The sequence below is a fragment of the Poecilia reticulata genome, chromosome 17 (genome assembly GCF_904066995.2).
Source record: "Poecilia reticulata chromosome 17, P_reticulata-male-v2, whole genome shotgun sequence".
In the NCBI taxonomy this organism is placed as follows: Eukaryota; Metazoa; Chordata; class Actinopteri; order Cyprinodontiformes; family Poeciliidae; genus Poecilia; species Poecilia reticulata.
The window spans coordinates 10,926,179-10,950,193 of NC_088846.1; the positions used below are offsets into that span (position 1 = coordinate 10,926,179).

At 38.9% G+C, this 24,015-nt stretch overlaps 3 protein-coding genes across 3 annotated transcripts; 1 reads left to right on the forward strand and 2 right to left on the reverse strand.

Moving 5' to 3' along the window:
- Positions 1 to 463: 463 nt before the first annotated feature.
- Positions 464 to 8,443, reverse strand: bpnt2 (3'(2'), 5'-bisphosphate nucleotidase 2). Its single transcript, XM_008433653.3, has 8 exons — positions 7,743 to 8,443; positions 6,954 to 7,026; positions 6,528 to 6,674; positions 6,268 to 6,421; positions 5,501 to 5,596; positions 5,151 to 5,312; positions 4,014 to 4,148; positions 464 to 3,318 (listed from the first exon to the last, which is right to left on the reverse strand). The coding sequence occupies exons 1-8, from the start codon at positions 7,865 to 7,867 to the stop codon at positions 3,179 to 3,181; spliced, it is 1,032 nt and encodes a 343-aa protein (XP_008431875.2). The 5' UTR covers positions 7,868 to 8,443; the 3' UTR covers positions 464 to 3,178.
- A 1,100-nt stretch (positions 8,444 to 9,543) lies between these two features.
- Positions 9,544 to 18,419, reverse strand: dars2 (aspartyl-tRNA synthetase 2, mitochondrial). The gene is made up of 17 exons (XM_081598543.1): positions 17,816 to 18,419; positions 17,599 to 17,698; positions 16,916 to 16,982; positions 16,679 to 16,780; positions 14,365 to 14,460; positions 14,153 to 14,276; positions 13,998 to 14,044; positions 13,362 to 13,468; positions 12,922 to 12,991; positions 12,483 to 12,662; positions 12,163 to 12,270; positions 11,911 to 11,973; positions 11,542 to 11,694; positions 11,248 to 11,466; positions 11,046 to 11,156; positions 10,887 to 10,962; positions 9,544 to 10,083 (listed from the first exon to the last, which is right to left on the reverse strand). The coding sequence occupies exons 1-17, from the start codon at positions 17,979 to 17,981 to the stop codon at positions 9,899 to 9,901; spliced, it is 1,974 nt and encodes a 657-aa protein (XP_081454669.1). The 5' UTR covers positions 17,982 to 18,419; the 3' UTR covers positions 9,544 to 9,898.
- Positions 18,420 to 19,211: 792 nt separating this feature from the next.
- cryz (crystallin, zeta (quinone reductase)) lies at positions 19,212 to 23,998 on the forward strand. The gene is made up of 8 exons (XM_008433656.3): positions 19,212 to 19,453; positions 20,474 to 20,626; positions 20,799 to 20,962; positions 21,847 to 21,898; positions 22,273 to 22,422; positions 23,231 to 23,332; positions 23,459 to 23,554; positions 23,631 to 23,998. Exons 1-8 carry the CDS (start codon positions 19,346 to 19,348, stop codon positions 23,790 to 23,792), a joined length of 987 nt encoding a protein of 328 aa, XP_008431878.2. The 5' UTR covers positions 19,212 to 19,345; the 3' UTR covers positions 23,793 to 23,998.
- The last annotated feature ends 17 nt before the right edge of the window (positions 23,999 to 24,015 follow it).

Sequence of the window (24,015 nt, forward strand, 5' to 3'; positions counted from 1 at the left end):
CGGTGGGAGCTCCTAGCTCCTGCAGTCATTGGGTAAGAGGCGGTGTAAACCCTGGACAGGCTGTCAGTCCATCACAGGGCAAGACAGAACAAACGGCGCAGGGACATTTTAGAGAGACCAACTAATCTAACAGTCATGTTTGTGGACTGTGGGAGAAAGCTCGAGTACCATGAGAGTACACACACATGCACAGGGAAAATATACAAGCAAGGTTTTTACTAAAATATTTGTTGCATTTAGAGTGCCTTTCCTAATTATTCATCCACGTTCAAGTTCGTCCCATTTTTACCCACAAACTTTATTGTACTTAAGAATACATATGGTTTACTTTTAAAAAAAAAATCTGGAAAGTGTAGCAAATGTCTACAAATGGTGAACGTCTCTTCAGCCGATTCATGTGTGAACATTTAAATCTTGAGAGACATTTAACAAAAAAAAAAAGGGTTGGAGTAGACACAGCCCATCCTTTCATGCACACAGTTTATTGGAAATTCACAGAAGCAAAATGAATTACTCATGGAAACTGTACATACCGTTTACCAAAAAAAGAAGAAAATCAGACCAAAAACCAGGCTACAGTCTTTTTAAAACCATAGGGCGGTCATTCACACTTTTACTTTTTTATTTTAAGTTCAGGAACACATTAAAAGCCTGCATGATTTTTATATCTAGCTATGCTGCTTAAAGGCAAAAATAGTCAGTTCAAGCAGATTTGCAGGTTGTTGTTTTTTTCTATGTCATTTCTGTGGTTAATGTAAAATTTTACCATGTTATTGAAGGGAATAGAAGACACCATTGACAGAGACAAATTTCATTTACTTCAGCAGTAACTAAAGGTTTTTCTACGTTAGCTGATAAAAAAAAAAAAAACCTTCATGTACTCCGTATCGCTTCTCATTTGGCTTTTGCATTCTTTCAATGTGTAAATCACCCGACTTTAAAGAGAGCAACTGAAACACTGGCAGAGAGGTAGACACAAAGATTTGAGATTCTTATAAACCTAGTAGCCATGCAAAGAAAAACTGAAAATGAGCACCGCTACTAAATCTCCCAAATCACATTAAAAACGACAGAAGTAGTGAACACCAGAAAATGTCTCTCCAAAGCCTTCCAGATATCCAATGACAACATGATGCAACTCCCACAGTCTGGTTGGCATGACTACGTGGAAAAAGACACAGTGGTACACATGGTGCTCCTTTGAGAAATCCACGCTCAAGGCTACAGACGGTCCACACGTTGTTGTACGTTTGAGCTCAAAGGTTGTTTCAGCTCCATGTTGTACTCTGCAACATTGCAACCTAGTAACAAAATCCCCATCTTGAAATTGTGGCGGCTCGATTGGAGGCTTCAACGTGTGCAGCCTTAAGGAAAGCTGAGCAGCAGTCTACAGAAGTTAGGTCTTCTATACACGGATCTGTTTTGTTTTTTTTCCTACATTTATAAATGTATGGATTTTAAAAAGACCTTTTTCATATCTAAAGTAGTACTCCCAAGCACGTCACAACACAGTGATGTGAAAAAGTGTTTCTTAAAGTACACATGCACGAGAGTCTTAAAGGGGTGTATCCAAAGTCGCACCCCAAAACAGTGTCCATGTCATTTTCACAGAAACCGATGTCAGCGAGCATTGCTGTCTACGTTACTAATGTAGCTTACAGCGACAATGTGGTTTTGTCCAAGCAAAGGCACTGTAAACATAAAACTGAAACTCAAGCGTAACAGCTTTGACTTTGCCATGTCTTTATGTAATAAACCCATTCCAGATCATTCCTCACCTCTATCAACAAGTTGTCAAGTCTCGTCAACCAGCGGCAGACGAAACAGTTTCAATATTTAACTTCTGACCTAAACGGAGCTTAATCTACATATCATTAACACAAATGCCATCAAAACAAAGTAAGCATGAAAAGATCCTTCAACAAATGTATCTTCTTCACTCGCGTGAGTTCTCTGCTGGTATTTTTCGACTGAACACAAAAGGTGAAAAGTGACTCGGGTACGACCGACACAGTGCAGGAAGACGAACAGTAGTCAAAGGAAACGGGGATTCGTCAAGACCAAAAATCCAAACCATGCATGCATACTTCAGAGGTTTGAAGCCACTTGTAGGAAGAAATGAGGAAGTACTAATTTCTCTTTCCAACTAGGATTTGTTTTCTTACTGAAAAATCTTTGACTTTGACATCAAGTATATTTTGTGGTTTCCAAGGTTTCTAAATCGAGAACCATCAAAACAAACGGTTTGGAGTGGAGAAATGCTGAGGCTAGGTAAAGGACTACTTCACTTTTTTTGCTTAATGAATTTTGAATAGGCAAGGAAAAAGTACCAATTTCAAGCATGTATTGTTGCATAAATTCTGATTATTAAAAGTGTTGAGTTATTAACTTCAACATCGAATCCCTTCCTGTGTGCCCACTGCCACTCCAGCAACTTTTGTTAGTTATTTTGTGCTTTAATAAAAGTTTTTAAACCAATTTGCTGAATTATCTGATAAACATTGAAACCTCAACACAAATCATGGTTGGCCATGATTTGAGTTCTCTCAACTTCTCAATTAATCCATCTTGATATAATCTCAATAAAAGATAAAGGATTTAAATAAAAAAATAAAAGGATTTTTTTAAAGTAATAACCCATAGATTTACTCAAAATCCATAGTTTCATTAGTTGCAGAGATGGTCTTAATGTCTGATGCTCTCTGAAACCTTCCTCTCTAAATTTGTGTTACGCTCTTTTCAAATATGAAAAAAAAAGACATCTACGATGGTGGAAGCAGATGCCAAGCTCCAGAGTTTCTCCTGCAATGTTCAGCTGTATGCTCCAGAGATTTTCACATTAAAGTCCCCCTGTTCTCCTGTGAAGGTGAAAGGAGGAGACATGGAAGGGTCCACTGTTTTCCCCACATTTGCTTGTGAGCATGCGGTTTCTCATGAGATGGATGAATGATGCATGTAGCTGTGGAGGAGTGTGAATCAAGAACCATTGTGGTAGCCATGCTGGTCACAATCCTGTTCAGTGGGCCAGGTTGGTGTAGACGGCAAATCCCCGCCCAGCTTTCAAAAAATAAAAAAAATAACATGAACGTCTGATCATGTTGATGTTTAATCATCTCTTCTTCGTGTAAGCCTCAGCACAACATGCCAGAGCTGCCAATGGTTCTGTGGTTGTCTTTCACTACTTTGAAGGGTCCCAGTTTGGAAGTTTGGCCAGTATGTCCTTATGATCCACTTCAACACTGGCCACCAGTCCTCCTTTGTTCAAAGGAGTTCCACTGAAGTCGATGTTCTCCCCCTTCAGAGTGGTCATGTGGCCTCCTGTAAAGGAGATTAATGGCTATTAGACAGATAAGTGTAAAGTCTAAATTAATTTCACCCATATCAGAATTATGAGGAAAAGACTAATGAGTTACATCAGCTCATGCGTTTCTGTTCTCTTTGTCAGTGTTCAAAAATATAACAAACTGGTTCATTTGTAAATTAATTATGTGTTAGAATAAATCGGGTTCATATTCCAAACACAGCATATTTGACATTGGGTCAGGGAAATGTATTGCACGACTTATGATAGATGCAAAGAAGCTAGCTAGCTGGTAAGGGTATAGAAGTAGCTAGTTAGCGGTAGCCTTAATCATTTCAGAATGCAACGAAGATGTCCGAGTGTGACTCAAACAAGACCCACAAAGAAATAAAACAAAACAGGATGCAAGAGATTAAACAAGCCTGTCAAGACAACATTTAAAACTAAGATTAACATATTAAAGGCCAACTTGTATTTAAAAAAATTAATAAATTTAAGACATTTTAAAGCCTTAATTGTAGATACATGAATTCAAGACTTGCTAAGGATGCAGGTACACCCTGGATACATTCCTTGCTGGGAAGACATTTGAAACTAGAGCTTTCAGAGGGTTTAAGCAGCTCTTCTCTCTCAGCTGAAGTCACTGCTAATAATATAAAGAAAGTATAAGAGTTAGTGTAAAAAAGAAATAAGAAAATAGCTATGTTTTTACCAAGTGCGTTCAGTAGTGCGGCACCAGCGCAGATGTCCCATTTCTTAATGTATGTGATATGGATGTAAACATCTGCTTCATGTATAGGCTTTGTTTGACCTGAATGCATCTTCAACAGCGATAGCACCTTGTATCCTGTCAGACAAAAAAAAAAAAAAAATAACACTGTGGCTGAAATGCCTGGTGCCTGTCTAAAGAGAAGGTTCTTAACACAAACTACTGCTGTTTGCTTAAGGGTTACAAAGAAAAATGACAATTTAAAAACCCGACTTTAATCCAATTATTTGAGAAAGGCAGAAACTGTTTACATTGTGAGGAAAGATAAATGCAACTGAATCAACTCACTGCAGCACTAAGTCACACGTCACTGAGTTGGTAACAGAAATACAGTGGCTCTCAAAAGTCTACACGACCTGTTTAAATAATTTGATTTTCAAATTTAAAACTCAGAAAATGTTTTATTTTTTTAATTTGAGTTTTTACTGGCCACATTGGCGACATCTGGAGGATATGCTGTAAAACTGCTGATTTTGTGAAAACAATTGTGCACCAGAGACATGATGAATAATTCATATATCTATGTTTGCAGTTACATGAGCGCTTTTTAAAGCATGCCTAAGTAATTCATTAGTAGCCATAGCAATACTTCAAGACCACATAAAATTGTGAAGAGTGTGAATTTGGAGACTGAAAAACAGCAGCTTCACCATTTCGCAGGTGCACTTCTGAATTTGTTTGCATTGTGCAATCTAGGTAAACGGTGGACATTAAATAATGTCTGACTTTGCACAAGACATACGAGTAGTCAATGACGTCTCCTACTTGCGCCATATTAGCTTCCTCCTCTTCCCACAAAAACACAAAAGTTTTGCAAGGCTTATTTACATATTTTTGCATATTTACACAAAAGAGTTTCTGGTGATTCCACCTGTGCACTCAATAGCACATTTACTGGAATCTCCAAAGATGTGCTTGGATACATGCATAATTTTTTTTTCTAGTTCAGCTAATGCCAGCCTTTAGTAGACAATCAACACAAGTCTTTGTGCAATTGGCTCCTGGTCATCACAGCTGCAGGTAATATCTTTCATGTTCCTTAAACGCTAACATGAAAAGGACCAAGAATTCTCTGCTCACCTGCGCCACCTGCTGGGATTATTGTTGTGTTGTTTCCAAAAGCAGAATGGATAAAGTTTTTTACTTCTCCAGAATGTGACCGTGACACAATCACTTTTGGCGAGTTGAGGTTGTAGGATGACCTCTGCTTCATGTTTGTTCCCTGACCTACCATTGCCCAGGCTGAGGAAGCCGTAATAGAGACAGAAGCAGAGCAGAGAAAGAGAACAAGTTCATATACTTGCTTTTTTTTCTAGCATAAAGACACTTTAGATTACAATAAGGCTTTTTTAAAATAAGAAAACATATCCAAAGGGTGTACTTAGTCAAAGATAGGGATAAAACATCTATTCACAGATGCCCCAACCTACCAGTAAACCCTGTAAATGGCTGGTGTATGACACCAATGACTGGTTTACCCTCTAGAGCAACACACACCATAGTGGTCACATAGTCCACCATGTTCTCTGTGGAAAGATAAAGTCACAGGGTAAGAGTGAAAACAGGCATTTGTGTCCAGTGTGCGTATCTGTTGCTGTAGGACTTGCTGCAACATTAGCATTAAAGATGCAACACACACTGATGTTGCAATGATAATATATTTGAGACATACTGTGCAGCTCTAATTACAAATAATTATTCTGACTCCAAGTTAATATACCAGTTCAAAAAATTAATTAACAGAAACAATACAAAGAAAGGCCTGGTGCACTTTTGTGGTGCAGCAACATCAAATGTTTCATCTTTGACAACCTGGCTTTTCGAGGTTGAACTGCCATCCCACTCCCCAATACAAATATTCAAAACATTTATATTAAATAACTGGCTATATTCCTTTCTATACATACTTTTCATAAGATCTCCCATAATAGTGCTAAAAAACAAGAATATAGGCAGAATATAAATTATTTTTCTGAAACAATTAGAGTGACAGTACTGGTTGTTCTCAGAGGCTGAAAAGTAAACTCCAGAACCAGTTCTACACAAAGATTTTGTTCAACATGATTGGGGAAAAAAAAAAGGCGTATATGGGGTCATGGGACGACTCCACTGTTTTCCAAATGTAAGGAAAACAAGGGAAGATGAGGCAATAACGTTGGATTTCAATGAAATCACAGAAATTGTGATGCCGACCCACCTGTGTATTCTTGAGTAGCATCCAAAGGATCAATCCACACAGTGATGCTATCAGCAGAAACCTCCCTGCCTTTCTCCAGCTTCAGTATGTCATCAGGTATGTTCCTGCTCCAGGATACCGAATCTAGCTTGCTGTCACTTTCCTCGCTGTATACCTAAATACAAAAACATTTGGGCATAATCACTTGGATATGGATATTTTTATTTCAACCATACACAAAATCAAAGCATAGTTTATGATAATGCACTGGCTTTGCTCACAGTGATTTCAGGAAATGTGTTCTTTATTAGGTTATACATCTTCCGGTGCGACTGCAGGTCACCCATAGTCAGAAGCTCTTTAGCTCCTTCCTTTGTTTCTCCCTTCGACTTCTCGTTGAGCGTGTCTTCTTCACGTACTCTTTTCACCTAGAAAGGAAGGAGTCACATGTTCAACCAGCAGATACAGCATAAAGAGAGAAATCAAAACGAAGTTAGACATCTAGATGTTGGGTTTAGAAAAAAAAAGTGAGGCCAGTGGCAACAGTGCATGGGAGGAAGCCAGAGTACCAAGAGAGAATCCACAAATACTAAGAGCGTGTATTTGCATATAATTAATATCACGTTTAAAACAATTATTACAGTCTAGCTCCACTTTTATATAAAATGTTTCGACACATTTTATACGAAGAAAAGGATTGTCTTTACCTCTTTCCCACCCAGTTGTGCAGCCTCCACAGAGACAGCCAACAGTTCTCTCAGGTCCACCTTTTTCCTCTGCCTGCAGACAAGATGACAGAAGAAAGGTTAGCATCCCAATTTTTTTAAAAAAATCCTGTTTTAAAGGAAGATAATTGAAAATGTAATGTTTTGAAGCAGCAGCAAAGCCATAATCTTTTTTTAAATCAGCCCATCTTTCAGTATACAGACAAAACTGAAACTATTTAAAAGCACAAAACAAATACCACATTCACATCTGCCAGGTGAAGAGTCACTGTCAAGTAAGGTGTGACGCACTATCCTGTCTACTGAAGTCTCTTCCACATCTGTAGCAAATGTCTTACAAGCAGGACTGCATTCAGACAGACTAAAGTGATTTTTGGAATGTTAATCAACCCGGCTCCACCACTATTTAAATTAATCCTCTGATGATTCGTTGTCATATGAAAAACTGAAAATCCTGCTTCTGCTATTGTTTTTTTTTCTTTAACATAATTTCAAGCATTCAAGCAGGTGTGATTAAGCTAAAAAAAAAAAAAACTAAAAAAAAACACCAGTTTTGATCTGTTGAAATCAGTGACATTGGGTAATACCTCAAAGAGAGAGAAAAGAAATGAAGTAGGAAGAAGAAAAATGTAAAAACAACCAGGAAGGCTCAAGTAGACAGGACCCTCACAGTTTAGATTCAAATTATACATAATAACATCCGATGGACTTAAGTTAAGCATTGCGTTAGATAATGTTACTTTACTGTACATGAAGAAAAAAAAATCCAACCTGAAATAGGACAGGTGGTTGGAGAAGACCCCGGCATACAGGTGGTAGATGACACCGACTCCCAGCAGGCAAAACACCGCCACACCGAGCGGTGACAGCCGGATACCCATCGGAGCCATTGTCATTGGAAGTCACTCCGACGGTTTTCAACTAAATAAACGTAGGAACCAAAGAGAACAGATGTTCTCTGAGTTTATCAGTGAATATAGCTGACGTGGCTGACCAGTACAAACACCGAGACGTCCCGAAGAGCTTCAGCTTCACAGCCGCTGTGTGGCTTTGAGGCAAATATCTCCAGATACACACAAAGAAATGTCCCAAACACGATAACGAGAATTCTTATAAAGAAACACCAGAGCTCTACCACCAACACAGGATATTGTCTACGAGCCGACTAGCCGTTCAGCATCGTCTGACCCTGGAAATGCACCGAATAACACAACGTCTCCGTTGGAAACGACATGCCGTTTCTTGGACGCCTCTAATGCACTTAGACGTCGCCGTCAACTAGCAGAGACAAGCCACGACTTCACTGCTGTCGAAGCGGAAAAAGAACAATCACATCTCTGTTCAATCATTTTTTTTTCCTGAGTTACGGTCGAACACCCCGACACTTCCTGTTCCGGGTTGCCGTAGTCATAGAAACCGGAAATGTTTCTATGCTGTACGTGAGAAAAACTACAGAAAACTACGAAACTACACAACCGAATGAAATGACACTTGCTAGAGGTGTCGCTTCGTGTAATATATAAAACTTAAGGATATAAAAATACAAACTAAGCCAAGTTTTTATTTTTATATCCTTAAGTTTTAACAAACAACAAAACGTTTTTTTTTTCAAAGAGCATACAAAAAAACATTCAAATGTGAAATATAAAACTAATTTCTCAAAAAAAAGACAAATGTAATATAAATTAAATAATATTAAATAAATCAAAAATATTCTCCGCCTTTAATGTGACTGACCTAATTCAACAGAGGTCCAGCCAACTGGTACTAGTAATCTTGAGTGAAAAGGACAATGAGTGAAGAGACTGTGTCTGCAGTAAGGGCAAATCAGTATTCTTGGCTACCATTAGACCATGATTGCACTCCAAGCAACAGAGAAAAAGGTTATGAAAAGTATAAATCAGGAGATGGTTGCAAAAAAAAATTAAAAATCTCCAAGGGAATGAACATCCCCAGCAGTTCAGTTAATCCATTGTCAAGAAATGGAAGAAGTTAAATATTTTTGATTTAGTTGTCATTATTTTGTAAAAAAAAAATAAATAAATAAAAATAAGAAAAAAAATCTGTTTCAGATTTGGTGTTAAAGTCTTTTTGGAAATTTATTTTGTCAAAAAAAAAAAAAGTTGATCATGATCGGTTTGTAAAAGCAATAAAAGCATAAACATCCAATGTTATATTCTTATATACCCTGTATAGCTGTGCACTCCAATTTTCTTTTTTTAAATAAAGTCAGGTTGTGATTATATGCAAGTAGGCTTATATTGTTTCAGAGCAGAGTAACAGACTGCTCACACTTTAAGGTAAGCATGTTAATGAGAGGATAAGAAGCTATTAGGAACTTTACTCTTAAAAAATGGAATTAGTCATGTATCTTTAGCCCTTTGATCCCAAGCCCTTTGTACTTAAAAAAAACAACAATCTTCCACTGTCCCAATTAGGCATTTTGTATGCTATTTTCTATTTTAACTTTCTTACCAAAATAGTTTTACTCTTATCCACAAGGTGACAAACAGGTCACTCAAACTGACAGACAAGACACAGAGTTTTAAAGAAAATGTCCTGAAACAGTAACTTTGTCGATAAATGTCATTTTATGAAACAAACCAGACTCAGTAACAGTGGGAAACACCTAATAGGTTTGTCCCCATAAGTATTGATACTATTGAAGTGTTCCATCATAGTTCAGTTTTAGCTTTACACTCTGTCCTTTTGGCATGATATTTTTTAACCGTGAGTGGTCAGATACAGCCGACGCATCATTTCTCTCTTAAATTCTCTTGTCTTTAATGTCCCTGCGGACCAAATGGACATTGTTCAGCCTACATGTCTCTCTCTGTGTCTTCATCAACGCTTTTATTTCCGATGTGCAGATCAGAAATAATGTAGGAAAAAATTTCCTCAGACGTTGATTTGTCTTTTTCAACGTCTCACTTCCCTTCTCGTCCGCCCTCTGTTGGCCATGTGACAGAAATGTGGTACGGCTTCAGCTCCTCCTCTGACACGGAATCAGGTGCGTGGCTCATGAGGTCATGACCCCGAAATGACTTAGGGAAGGCGATGACATCACGAATGGTGGAAGCTCCGACCAAAATAGAGACCAGGCGATCCAAACCTATGGGGGCATGATAAAGGAATCAACAAACCAGCTGCAAGTTAGCTAAAAAAGAAAAAACACTGCCAGTAAACTAAAAAACGCTTTGGTAAACAAAACGCTTTCTGAATTTAAACTGTTTCTTTAAAAAAAAAAAAAAAAACCTTAGCAACTGTTCTATACTTGATTTTATCTCCCGATTCAATAAAAACACCTGAATTTGGACTTGACAAACATTCTTTAACTCTGTGTAATTTCTTTTACATCGAGTCCTCCTGATTTCATATTTCATGAATTTCCCTAAAATGACTCCCTATCAGTAACATAACAGTCATGACCATATAAACGGCTAAAGATGGTCATTTTTACCAGAGAGACACAATTTAGCAAGCCGCACAACCAAATGATTTATTAACCTTTGGGAATTGCTATGTTGAAAATTTGAATACAGATATGTTACATTTAGATTATGTTATGACCAACTAAGACATGTAATTACTCAATATATTCTGGTATAACATTTTCGACAAGAAAAAAAATTATTTTTTCTGTCCTTTAGTGTAATTTTAATGAATGCTGAACATTTTTTGATTAATATCTAGATCACATGGGCTAAAGTGTCTAATTTTAATGTAAAATTCAGCTTTTCCCATAATTTCTTTTTACTGATTTCACTGTTTGTGCTGCTCAACTCTTGTCCTGCTTCTAGTGTATTAAACCGGTTGAACCAATCCGATGTCTATCATAGCTAAGGTTCTTGTGACTTGGGGTCAAATGGCGCCCTCTGGTGGCTCTAATGTTAATCTCCAGGCATGCGCAGTTACCCAGAGCGATGCCTCCATGAGGTGGCGCTCCAGAGTCTAGAGCCTCCAGCAGATGGGAAAGGAGACCAGGATCCTCCTGCCAAAGGAAAAATACAAAATTAATTATAACACATATGAGCCAATATAAATTTTTCTCTTTATTAAGTGAGGAAAGCTAACCTTCAGGATGTTCTTTAAGACATGAAGCTGCTCTGAGGCTTTATGGATCCGGATGGAACCTCCTCCGATCTCACTGCCATTCAGTACCAGGTCATAATGCTGCCCTCGCACCTACGAAGCACCAAGACACCACATTGAATATGGCCTGGGCAATATATTATTTTCCACAAGGGCAACTATTTTAAAAAAAAGATATAAATACCTTGTGCGGCTCTGTGAAGAGCAACTCTCTGTCCTCCGGTTGCGGAGCAGTGAAAGGATGATGAGCGGACTCCAACTCCTCGGGTTTATCTTCTTTCGGTAAGAAAAGAGGAAAGTCCACAACCCACAGGAAGTTGAAGGCATCCGGGTCACGGACCGAAAGGCCATGAGCCTCTAGGAGCTGCGCTGCCTTTAGGCGAAGGCTGCCGAGCATCGGGCGCTGACAGCAGGGCAAAGGGCAGTTGAAAAAAAAACCTTCTCAGTTGTTCAATTTGTCTTAGAGCCAGGACCTTACCACAGCATGGAGAGAACCAGCTGCCAGCAGCAGCAGGTCTCCTGGTTCGGCGTCAGTCTTCCTCAGCAGATCCTCTGTGACGGAGACGGGCATCAGCTTCTTCAGGGGAGACTTTAACGAGCCGTCTTCTCTGACCAAGACCAGACTCAGCTCCTTCACAGGAAAGAAAAAAAAAAAACTATTTAGGAAAAAAAGAGGCCTAATAATCCTTTGTGGATTTTTTCTATTGCAATTATTGACTTTAGATGAGGGAGATGTAGATTTTGAAAATGTTTTGGGATCTCAAAGACTATCTAGGATTTAGTAGTAATTGAAATCTAATCATTGAAAAGCTTCATTTGATAAAAACAAATGGAAATATGAGCCTACCTGTCCAAACTGACTCTTGGCTGCTTGCTTCAATTCCTCTAAATCTTTCCCAGTGAAAAGTTTCTTTCAGCAGACACAGAACAGCCACAAATAAAAGCAAAAATGGCACAAATTACATATCAGCATACAAACAATATTATAATGAAGCATGTCTTATTTGAATTAAATACATTTTCTTTATTGAACTAAATCCTGAACTGTGTAGCACAGAACAGCATTTTACAACAGTATAAATAACATAAATATTCATACAGCTCCACTGGGGACACGTATGGCCTGAACCGAGCCTTCTGATTGGCTGAGAGCTGATCTGAGGAATTCAATCTGAGTGGAGGAGAAAACGTCACTGATGTCTGTCAGCTGGGAAAACAAGAAGACAGAAAAAAAAGTATGTGAGAATAATATAAACACTTTCTTAATGACCTAAATCTTTCATCTGGTTAAACACAATTTAGGCTTGATTAAGTCACCTGCTCCCCAGATTCTTGATAAATCCAAAATTCTGTACATATGCAATCCATTGGTAATCCTCGCTAAGGTTCGGTTCATCTAAGCCACAAGAACTTACCCACCTTCATGCCAAATCTAGTGTCCGGTTTGTCCACGCCGTATCCTCTCATCGCTTCATCATACGTCATCGTCTGGAAAGGGACCGTTAGAGAACCTTTCTCTGCTGGCCAGGAATACTGCAGCAAACCCTCCACCAGCGACAAAATGCCGGCCTGGTCCACAAAAGACATCTCTATGTCCACCTGGAGCGGTCAGCGAGAAGATCTGATAGGTTAGCAGCTCCTGTCAGCTACAGCTCCTATCAAAACGCTGAAATTTTTCACGTCTTGTCACATTCAAACAACAAATCTTTGGGTTTATTTCCCTAGGATTGTATGTGACACACTAACTCAGTAATGTAGAGAAGTGAGAGGAAAACAATACGTTTGTGTGAGACGTTACAACAAGCAAACACCTGACACCTTCACGGAACAGGCCGAGCATCCCACTGCTGCGTCCCACCTGAGTGAACTCTGGCTGCCGGTCTGGTTTGGAGCCTTCGTCTCGGTAACATCGAGCCACCTGGAAGTACCTGATGACGCCAGTCAGACAGACGACGTTTGAATTCATGAATCAGGAAGCAATTCAAGCACGGTGGGATTTTAGCTTTACCCGTCTTCCCCACTCTGTATTTTTATGAGATTTAACAAATCCGAAAGATATTTGAAGTAAAGCACAAGCAAGCTGATTGCAGCCAAATTACAAATGCACAACAAATAACAAAGCTGTTTATGAAATAAAGTAACTCAACAATTTCCTATTGTTGGGCAACTTTCAGTGAGAATTTTTCTCTTATCTAGCAAAGCAACGACTGCTTATTTAAATGTATAAATAAGTATAAGCTACATGCTGATGAGATTTAAATCTCATCAGCATGTAGCTTATTACATATGGCCACTCACCGGTCCACTCCAGCCACCATCAGCAGCTGCTTAAACTGCTGCGGACTCTGAGGCAGAGAGTAAAACAGGCCTGGCTCCCTGGAGGGGACGACAAACTCTTTGGCGCCCTGAAAGAAAAAAAACACGAGATTCTCAGTAACGTATGAGACACGTTTAGATGTTAGCTTCAAAAAGTGACAAGTACTTTTGCCACAATAACATTTCAAGCTTTTCTAAATGATTTGTTTTAAAGAAAAATATGCATTCCAGCTGAACTTTTATAACACTTCGCCAGGTGACGCCAACAAAAATGTCAGTGTATTTTGAGGGATTTTATGAGCTACTCCTTCACAAAGTGTTGTAATTCACTAAACTAAAGCATAGTGTGCATTTGTATTAACCTCTCACTACTCTCTTACCTCCAATTGCAAGTTCCAAAATGAAACCTTTAGCCGACAACTAAAACTAAAGCTGAAATAAGATGGTGGGAAGCATCAGGGTGGAGATGATTTCCTTCAACAGGGATGGAGAATCTGATGAGAGCTAATAGGAAGATGCCTGAAACTAAGTACTGGTCAATCCGAAGCATAATTGTGTGCTAGAATGGCCCAGTCAAAGTCCAGTCCTATATCCAATAATAGCTGAGGACCTTCTTACCCCGGGTGTCCTTTTGAATAAAGTAGGTGTTTCGACATCCACAAAACCTACAAAAAAAAAGGAGAGGAAAAAAAACCCAATAAAACTACACAGAATTGAGGTCAAATTTGAAAGAGAATAACCAAACAGAAACACGTGAACATCACTGTCCGTACCATGCACATTACAGAGATACTCCCTCATCTTCATCACCAGCTGAGATCTCAATCTGAGATTCTTCTGCATCTGCGACGACCTCAGGTCCAGGTAGCGATACTGCATCCGCAGCGACTCGGACTTCTGCACCACCCGGCAGACACGACGCATTTTTAAAAGTCACTCGAATACACGAGTGAAAGCTTACTCATTAGCTGAACGAGACGCTTACTTTGACAAAGTCCTTTATCTCGAAAGGCAGCTTTCGGCACGTGTTGAAGACTTCCACATTTTCCGCCAGCACCTCTATGTCTCCCGTTGGCATCGCCTGGCGTAAACGCAACGAGATGAGAAGTCAGGGCCGTCTTTAGAAAAATGGTTCCTTCGATGCAAGGTTTGCAGGACATATCTGAAAAAACATTTCATTATCTAACTGTGCTGCTAATGAGCGCTGATTTCCTAAACTTTTTCTGCTTAGGGATTTGTGTTTATGATGTAGATTTGGTTAAACTCACTCTTAGTGCAAACACTCCTGCAGCCATTTGATACATTTAATCTAGCGGTTCTCAACGTGGGCGGTACCGCCCCCCAGGGGGCGTTCAGAGGATGGCAGGGGGCGCTGGCGGACATTTTTACAAAAGGGGGGCGCTGGGATGCCTTTGGGGGGCGTTTGGTCGAAGGTAAACTTTACACCTTAAATGCACAACAAAGTTTAGACTTTGAGCAACTTGGTAAAACTGTATTGTGTAACATTAAATCATGCTTGGCTGCAACTGTATCGATGGCAGCTCTTCTTCTATTCAGTGTTTGTTAGCTTCTGTTAGCTTCTTGGCGCAGCTCCGTTCTCCTGCTACTGGTAGCTAAAATCACGATACCCTCACTGTGTATCCCTCTGAAAAATGAACCCATTTAAATAAAGAAATAAAGAAATCCCTCCATGGGTGATACCACGATAGAGAGCGTTCATTTTATAGCGTTAACACCGGAGCTGTAAGTGGTCCGGTATGAAACGGGGGTGATAGAACAACACAGCACTTTTAAATTTCAATAATCAGAATCCAGAAATTGTTTCCGTTGTTTTAAAAGGTTTATGTCAGTCTGCCTTTTCCCCATCGATACGTCCGCCCTGCACCTTAGGGGCTTAAAAAAAAAAAGACGCGCACATTGCGCAAAACTCTGAAACAGAAGACATAAAACGGAGCGACGAACTAGATGTGAATTATGGCATAAAAACAGAGAATCCGACGCTGAGCAGTAAAAAAATCAACACATGATGTGAAACACATGACGATTAGGCTGCGCAGCAGGTGATGAGATTACTGGTGGAGAGGTCAATAAACGATAAAATAAATCTAGCAACAGGAAAGAAACTAAAGTGGACATAGCAATAAACCAAGATAGGATAAAACTAATCAAATGAAACTAAATGGAAATGAATGAAGAACAAAATGCAAGAATAAACTAAGAAACCAAAGTAAATACAGAGGAATAAACTTGTATGGCAAGACCTTTCGAGCAATAATTAATAGAGAGGACTGTATGGCAAGAATAAACAGACACTATTTCCAGATAAAAGGTAAAATAATATTGCTGAAATGTCATGGGTTTGTTGAGACAGTACTGAGACTAGTACTGAGAATAAATATGTCTTACAGACCATAACAGTAAATAACTTATCACTTATTTATGCTTTTAATTAGACTTGATATATTTATTTCTTCAATATTATTTTTCATGTCAGTGTTAATGTCATGAGACTGATGACTCCATGACACTTCCAATTTGACTCATTAGGATTTTATTAAGAATCAGATTTGTTCTTTGTAATTTCTGTCCAGTAAAACTATGAATCTATAATCAATAGACGGGTCTGTATAAAGATATAATCCATGTTTCTGTCTCATATTTGTATGGCATTAAAATGACCTGGAACTTTTGTTTTTCCACTGAAAGCTCTGGTTTGCACAATAAATGCCATGTGGGTGAAGTTTTATGGATGATACTCTGATGTCCCATTCTCCTGAAGGCAGCACAGAGCTGCACCACCAGAAACTGACAAAAACTAAAGAGAAGAAGAGCTATGATTAATGTAGTTACAGTTCTATCCATGTTTTAATGTTGCAGAGCTCAGTCGTTTTGCAAATAGTTCAAAGTTTAAACTGGCATGTTGAACATCTTTTATCTGGTCATTTTGTGCAACATTTAACAACAATAAAATGGCACAAAATAAGAATTTTTTTTTCCACTCTGATTGGCTGCTGTTAGGCCTACTGATTTTAATTGGTTTAATCGATCTGTTTCTAATGAGTATCTGGAAATCACAGTAAAACAGCAGTGACTGTTGACAGCCAAAGGTGATATCATTAAAGAACTTAAATATTATCTTCCTCCCAATCAACACTCAACAAAAAATACCTTAAATAAAAAGCGATATAATGTATTTTTGTGTTCAGAAACATTTTTTTAAAGATTATTCTATTTCCCTATAAAAATATCACAAAAAAATTTTTTTTAACAAACAATATAACCTGATAAAGCACTCAAACCTTGTTCTCCTGCCCGTCTGGTCTTCTTCTGACTGTTCCTGTAACCTTGACGACTGACTCCACAGAGAGATCACACAGCGCTGCTTTCATGCTGATGGCAGACTAAAATGGGAAAAAAAAACAAGTTACATTTAGGGTGGGGCTTCTAATAATTTTTCAATTAATTCATACATTTCCTGTATTATTTATTTTTTCAGTGACATCAGCAACTTTTTAAAGATGAATTTAATTTCCTACATCTTCCGGGGGGATTAGAACTTGAGTCAAACCGCTGAAATCTCGCAGGATGATAAACAGATCTTGTCTGTGGAAAGGAGAAATAATTTATTTCAAACATTTGATCAGTGAAATTGTCTAAAATAATTGTGTTAGAATAGAAGCACATTATTTATTGTCACTTTACAAGTTTAATAATGGTTTCTAATTTTGGTTTAGATAGAATTTGTTGACATATTCAAGTATTTGGTCTATTTCTGATCATTTTTTATTCTGTTCAGGAAAAGATGAAGTGGAAATAAAAACAACCAAAAAAAAAAAAAAAAAAAGCAAAGAACACATCAGAATCTGAACTAGATTTTTATTTTTATTAAATTACTGCTTGTTATACATGCACTGGTAACACTACAGTCTAAAGTCCTGCCCATCACGCCCAAATCTGATCAATATTTTGCCACCAATGACTTTGAAAAATGAACAAAAATGTGTGCCCCTTTTTAAATCTTTTATTTCTAAAGACAAATTTAGAGCTTTCTTTATACTTTCACTTCACAATAATGCACCACTTTGTTCTGGAGTACCATATAAAGATCACAAAAAAATTAACAAATGTTAAGGCTGAAAAGGTTAAACAGTAAGAAAAAAAAACCCTCAAAAGTGCACTACATCTCATATAATGAAGAGCTAATAATAGAGAATAATACCTGAGATATTGGACCCATCCACACAGCGTGACCTTCTCTCCTACATGATGTGACCTCAGCTCTCCACAAGTGTGAGTCCTGAGCGACAGACTGCTGGGACCTGGCGACACGACGATAGTAAAAAAAGTTTCAGGAAATAACACGGCCAACACTTCCCGATTCTAAACTTATAAACAAACGGAGAATATGAGTGTCATGTGTTAAGAAGTAGGCTTACCTGTGGTGGCAGATGGAGGCGTGTGGAGTCTGTTGGAGCTGCTCAGCTGTCTGACCGGTGTCCTACACACCAGGTGTCCTCTACCTGACGCTTGGTGATGCCACACAGCACGAGCTCGGAGTCCTGTAAGGACCCTCTGAAGCAAAAACCTGCATTTTGTCGCCATTTCTGACAAACCCAGGGACGAGCCAAACTATCTATCTCCTATCACCTATCTCAAACTATGGGGTTCACCGAAGACCCGTCGGAGTGTCTGCCTGTTTAAAGCAGGCTACAAATGGCTTCTCTTACATGGGGAAACCCGCTTGCAGACATTGTAATATCATGTTAATAAACGCTGGAGGCTTAACATGTGGAAACTCTTCGCTGCCGCGGTCACTTTTCTCTCCTGCCCCTGGTTCCGCGTTTCACTCCTCTCTTTTCAACACTCTCAACTCATGTGGATGGGTTTATTTAACTCCCAGTCGGCACTTGAAAGTAGTTCCATTCATGTAAGAGTCAGGCTAAGTAAACGGAAGTAACGTCACGACGTAAGACCGAACTATTCAATCGACGAAATAATCGATTGAAGCGCGTACTAAACTAAATGTTTCACTCTTTAAAAAAAAAAAAGACTTCAGAATGATAAAAACGTATATGTAATTACTACAACAAAAACAGATGGAAGTAAAAGTGATCAAAGAAAGGAAACAGAACACTTTCGTGTAATTTATTTATTAGTTTATTTTTATAACGATGTTTGCACACACTAATGTGAAAAAAAAATCTCAAAGGAGAAACAGTTAGTTGTATAAATACAACTGTTTAAATACAACAGTTGTATAAATACAACTCCAATTTAGCACCTCAAAGGAGAGGTGCTAGAATAAAAACGCTCTCCTTTGAGTTTTTTTTAGCACCTCAACACAAGCCTATCAATATTTTTTCCAAACGGTTACATACTTCTTCTTTTTACTTGATTCAAAAGGTTTGACACTTTTATAAGCAATTCAATCGGAGTACATATATAGTATGACGCCTGGCCACTGTTGAAAACGGAAAAGACTGGAAAACATGCCACCTAAGTAGGAAAACTGAGAGTTGATCTTCCTTTTTCAGGAATTTACCATAAGTGAGTACTAGCCTATAAGCATCTTCACACAGTCGGAAAAGTATTTTAGAACAACTGGAATTGTGGCAGAATTGGATGGAAAAACATTGTTAGAACATAAAATACAATCTAGTGAAAACCTTGATACCAGTAATCAGTATTAAACGTAGGCTACTTAGTTTTGAGTGGTATATTTTAAAAAAATGTCAGAAAGTAAAATAAAGCGTAACTACGTACCGTGCAGCAAAAACAAAACAAAAAAGCACTGAAGTCAGTTAATTAAGTGTACAGATGAGGGCGCTGACGTGCCAAATCCGAAACATTTGTCGAAGAAGAAGAGGGAGCTGCCACCGTTCTTTTTTTTTTCCAGTCAGGGAAAGTAACGCTGAACTTCTCTGTCACCTGGTCCTGTTTGCAGATCGAGTTGTAGGTGAGCTGACATGTCAGGCAGCAGGATGATGAGAGCCATCAGAGTCAGTGAGTTTGGAGCTCCGTCTGTCCTCAGGCTGTGCTCCGATGTCCCTGTCCCTCAGCCGGGACACAGACAGGTGAGACATCCCCGCTCTCCAGGCGCAGCTTTGCGGGTCACAGTCCACCGGCGGACAGGTGGCCGGAAGTCTGGCCATAACCATAACAACCGCGGAGGAGCTGCAAAGAGGTTTCAGACATTATGATGCCTGACGTGGCTCTTTGTTTTTGTTTCTTTTTTTGTGCAAACGCAGGTCTAAACTCACCGATATTTTTTTGTTGTTGTTGTAAAATTAAAGTCAGTCGAAACATCCTTTCAGCAGTTTGTCTTTCCTGCTATGCTTAATGATCAAAAATGTATCTAGATTTACATCTCCTGGGGGATGGAGTCAAAGTGCAAAACAAAAACAAAATTGTCATCATCCACTTGCTTATATTCCAAAGAAAAGTGGGATAATGCCAATATTTTAAAATCAGGCAATCACACTATGTTTCACAATGCTTATTTAGATTTTCTTGGCAGTAGTTTGGATAACCAAATTTCCCCATCATGACTTGGTTCAAATCACAATTTATTATCCGAATCTTCGTAAAAACATACAGTTAAGTCCATATTCATTCATAACCCTGGCAGATTAAAATTTGCAGTCTTTTACTATTAATTTGAATTTGTGAAGAAGCTAAAGATTAGGGTCATGGCAAGGAGACCCTCCTCCATCAGATATTCAGAGCTCATCACAAAGCATAAATCATCAGTGGAAAGATGCTAAAAGCTGGTCAGTAATAAGGAGGGCTTGACCTATGTGATGCCAATAAAAGATTTTTCCATTGATTATTAGGGAAGGTATAAATCATTTTTGTCATATGTTCAAATCATTACATGTTTGTTTGTTTTCATAATCAATTTGCAATTGCTTTTTCTTTTGATGGATGTCCGTCTCATTTTCTATCAGACGAAAACTTCTTGGTTGAATACAAATCATTTTAAAAACATTTAGACTTTAATGTAGTCATTAAAGAAAAATGTGTGTAATAGATTTGGGCGAGAAACAAAAACAGCTTGTATTAATTACAACTGATTGAGGATCTTTGTGATGCAGGTACTGATAAATGTCCGTGCCTGTGGCGTGAACCCCGTGGAAACGTACATCCGATCCGGATCTTACGCCCGGAAGCCCACTCTGCCATACACACCGGGCTCAGATGTAGCCGGAGTGGTGGATGCTGTCGGAGAGGGAGTCACTGCAGTAAAGGTCACAGTAAAACACACAATTAACGTCATGGAAAGTGTAGGATATCCCACTGTATAGTCTATTCTGTATTAGAAACCCTAACCTTTTTTCTGGAAAAAAATATTTACAACAGCGTTTACCAAATCGGCTCCAGAGATGGTCCACACATCAAGCGGTTGTTTGTGTTTTCCAGGCAGGGGATCGCGTCTTCACCACCGCCACTCAGTCCGGAGGTTACGCGGAGTGCGCTGTAGCAGCAGACGACTGTGTCCACAAGCTGCCTGATGCGCTGGACTTCACACAGGGAGCAGCCATAGGCATTCCTTACTTCACAGCCTACAGAGCCCTGGTTCACAAGTAAGACCTTCACAGGAGAGGAATTACTCAGAGTTTAAGCCAAAGGGTCGCACATGTTACAATTACAAACCATCATACTGAAAAAAAAAACTGGGAAAGACCCTCCAGAAAATTGTGCAAAACATGGATTATAAAAGGATGTTTAATACCTTAATAATCCATGAATAATGCCACCGACACAAAGGAATGAAAAAATATTTTTTTCACTTGTAATTCTTCAGCTTTCTAAGTCGCTGATGACTAAAGAGTTTGTTGGCATGTTTTCACATCTTCTCAAAACTTTAACGTCTCTTTGGGCGCATTTGACTATGTTCTGTGGAACCATTTTTGCAGAATCATTTGTTCTTTACATAATATTGCAAAAAAGAATAATTCAGATCATAACTTTAAAAAAAGAGAGAGAGAAAGCGAGATTTCGGGCTGCAGCTATCTAAAAAGGAAGCCAGAAAAACAGAGTTTGGTTGGTACAGCTGTTTCTGCACATGGAGTAACACTGCCCTCTGGTGGACAGTATCTATACAGCATTATTCTGAAACATCCACCTGCAGAAATGTTCAACATCTGCACCATTTCAGTTCAGTTTACTTATGTAGTAGTGCCAATACACAACAGATAAACTACAGTTCAATCACACATATATCCTACCTGTTCCCAATTTGATTTAATACAACAACCAAAAATAAAAGAAAAACTGAGTTAAAATTAGTTAGCCAGGCCAATAAAAAACTAGTATCTTGGAAGTTAATTCAGTGGTAATAAGAGTTGCATAAAAAATCAAATTGCATTTTGTAGTTTCGTCCAACCTTGGGAACATTTTGCAGCACAATATGTTGACATAATGAGAAGGTTAGCTTTAGTTTTCAGTGTTTTGTTGTGTACTGCAGAGCTCACGCCAAAGCTGGAGAGACGGTCCTCATCCATGGAGCCAGCGGAGGGGTGAGAGCAGCTCCAGGTTTTCTGTGTGAATGAAACTGTGAGGTGTGGCTCTCAGTGAGGGCTGTTTGGTTCTGTGACAGAGGACAAGAAAGCCGAAGGTGTATTTGCTTCCAAGTTTTAAAGAAAAAGAAAAAGTCTTCATGATGGGTTTTTTTTGTTTTGTTTTGTTTTTTTGTTTGTTTTTTTTACTTTTGTGATCAATTTAAAAGAAGCAAAGCAGAACCCATCTTTAGCTTTTGTGCCTATAATCTGCTGACTTTAGCTGTCTGTTGCCACTTTTAGCTGTAGGTCAGCACATCACGAAGCATGAGCACGGAAATGAACACGTTTGTGTGTTTCTGTTTTTATAAAAATGTTTCTAACGCATTCAACAGGTGGGTGTGGCAGCGTGCCAGCTGTCCCGCGCTCTGGGCCTCAGGGTGCTGGGGACGGCAGGGACACCAGAAGGGATGAAGTTGGCCCTCGACAACGGAGCGCACTGTGCTTTTAATCATCGAGAGGAGGGATACACAGACAGAATCATGGTACCGACACGAAGGAACGCCAACGGGAACTATTTCCCGGTTTCTTCTGGTTTTGCTTGTTTTGTCCTCGCTTCGATTTTTCAGATCATTAAACGTTGTAGTTTCAGAAAAGCGTTCTGCTCTCTTCCATGTTTTGCATTAGTGGATCATGGTCCTTCATGTTCTTACATTTTTTTATTTATCATTTACTTCATGTTAAGTGATATTGTCATTTTTACGGGTCAGGCGGTAAGTGGGCCAATAAAATTAATCAAAACAAAAGTGTTAAGTCAAAGTTTATTCATGATTTAATGAGAATAAAAATAATATTTTTATATAGAGTCAAGTTGTTTTTTTTCTCTCTTAAGTGAAATAATCACTGGAAAACCTTTATTTGCTCAGGCTGTTTTTGCCAGATATAACAATTAGTTTGATGATCTGAAACACATAAGTGTGGCAAAAAAAAAAAAGAATTATGTTTGAAGGGTCAAATACTTTTTTTTTCTTTACTGCACTGATATAAATTTGTTATAAAATATTACTGATTGCACTTTAAAAATTAGGTAACTTTATGTTATGAAAGGTAAAGTTTAAACAGTAATGATTTCTTGGTTAATGTCAAGTTGTCATAACAAAGACATTTTGAATAATGTCAACTTTGTATTAAAAGTGTCATAATTTACCAAATGATGCTTTATGACAGCAGTCATAAATATTCATGAAGGCTTATTCATGTTCATGACATGTGTTATGTCATGTTTATGAAAGTGTCATGATGTGTCTTATTCACCGCACTTCAAATAAAGTGTTACCATTTTGGGTGCTCCAGGAGGCCACAGACGGCCGAGGCGTGGATGTGATAGTGGAGATGCTCTCCAACGTCAACCTCGGCAAAGACCTCCAGCTGATGGCGTACGGAGGGCGAGTCACGGTCTGTACAACGTCGGTCTTCTTCATCGGTGTTAAAAAAAATAAATAAATAATTCTCCGACTGCTCTAAATATGTCCAGCTTTACTTTGTGTGTGAGAGTGGTTCTGCTCTTTCTCTCTCCTGCAGGTTGTCGGTTCAAGAGGCTCTGTAGAGGTCAACCCCAGAGACACCATGGCCAAAGAGAGCAGCATCATAGGAGTGTCCCTTTTCTCCTCCACACCGGTACACAGCAACGTCCTAATTACTATGGCTACATCTGTGTGCTCAGATCAGTAATGACTCCTCTGTCCGCCGTCAGGAGGAGAAGAGGGAGTGTGCGGCGCTGCTGTTTGCGGGAATGGAGGCCGGCTGGCTGCGGCCGGTCGTCGGCCCCCAGTACCCTCTGGAGAAGGCCGCCCAGGCTCACCAGGACATCATCGAGAGTCCCGGGGCTTCTGGGAAAATTGTCCTGACTATGTAATGTGCTGGACATTGAGTAAGGGGTCGATATTGGATTTTATTTAGTTAATTAGGATTATATCCACACGCAACTAGTGACAATACAACTACATCTGACTAATAGGAAAAAAAAAACAGTTTTAAAACGGAAATTGTTTCACACTGGCTTAATTGTTATTTAAAAAAAAGGCTATTTTAATGTGACAATAAAAGCCTCATCAAAATTCATATTCTACTTTACTGAA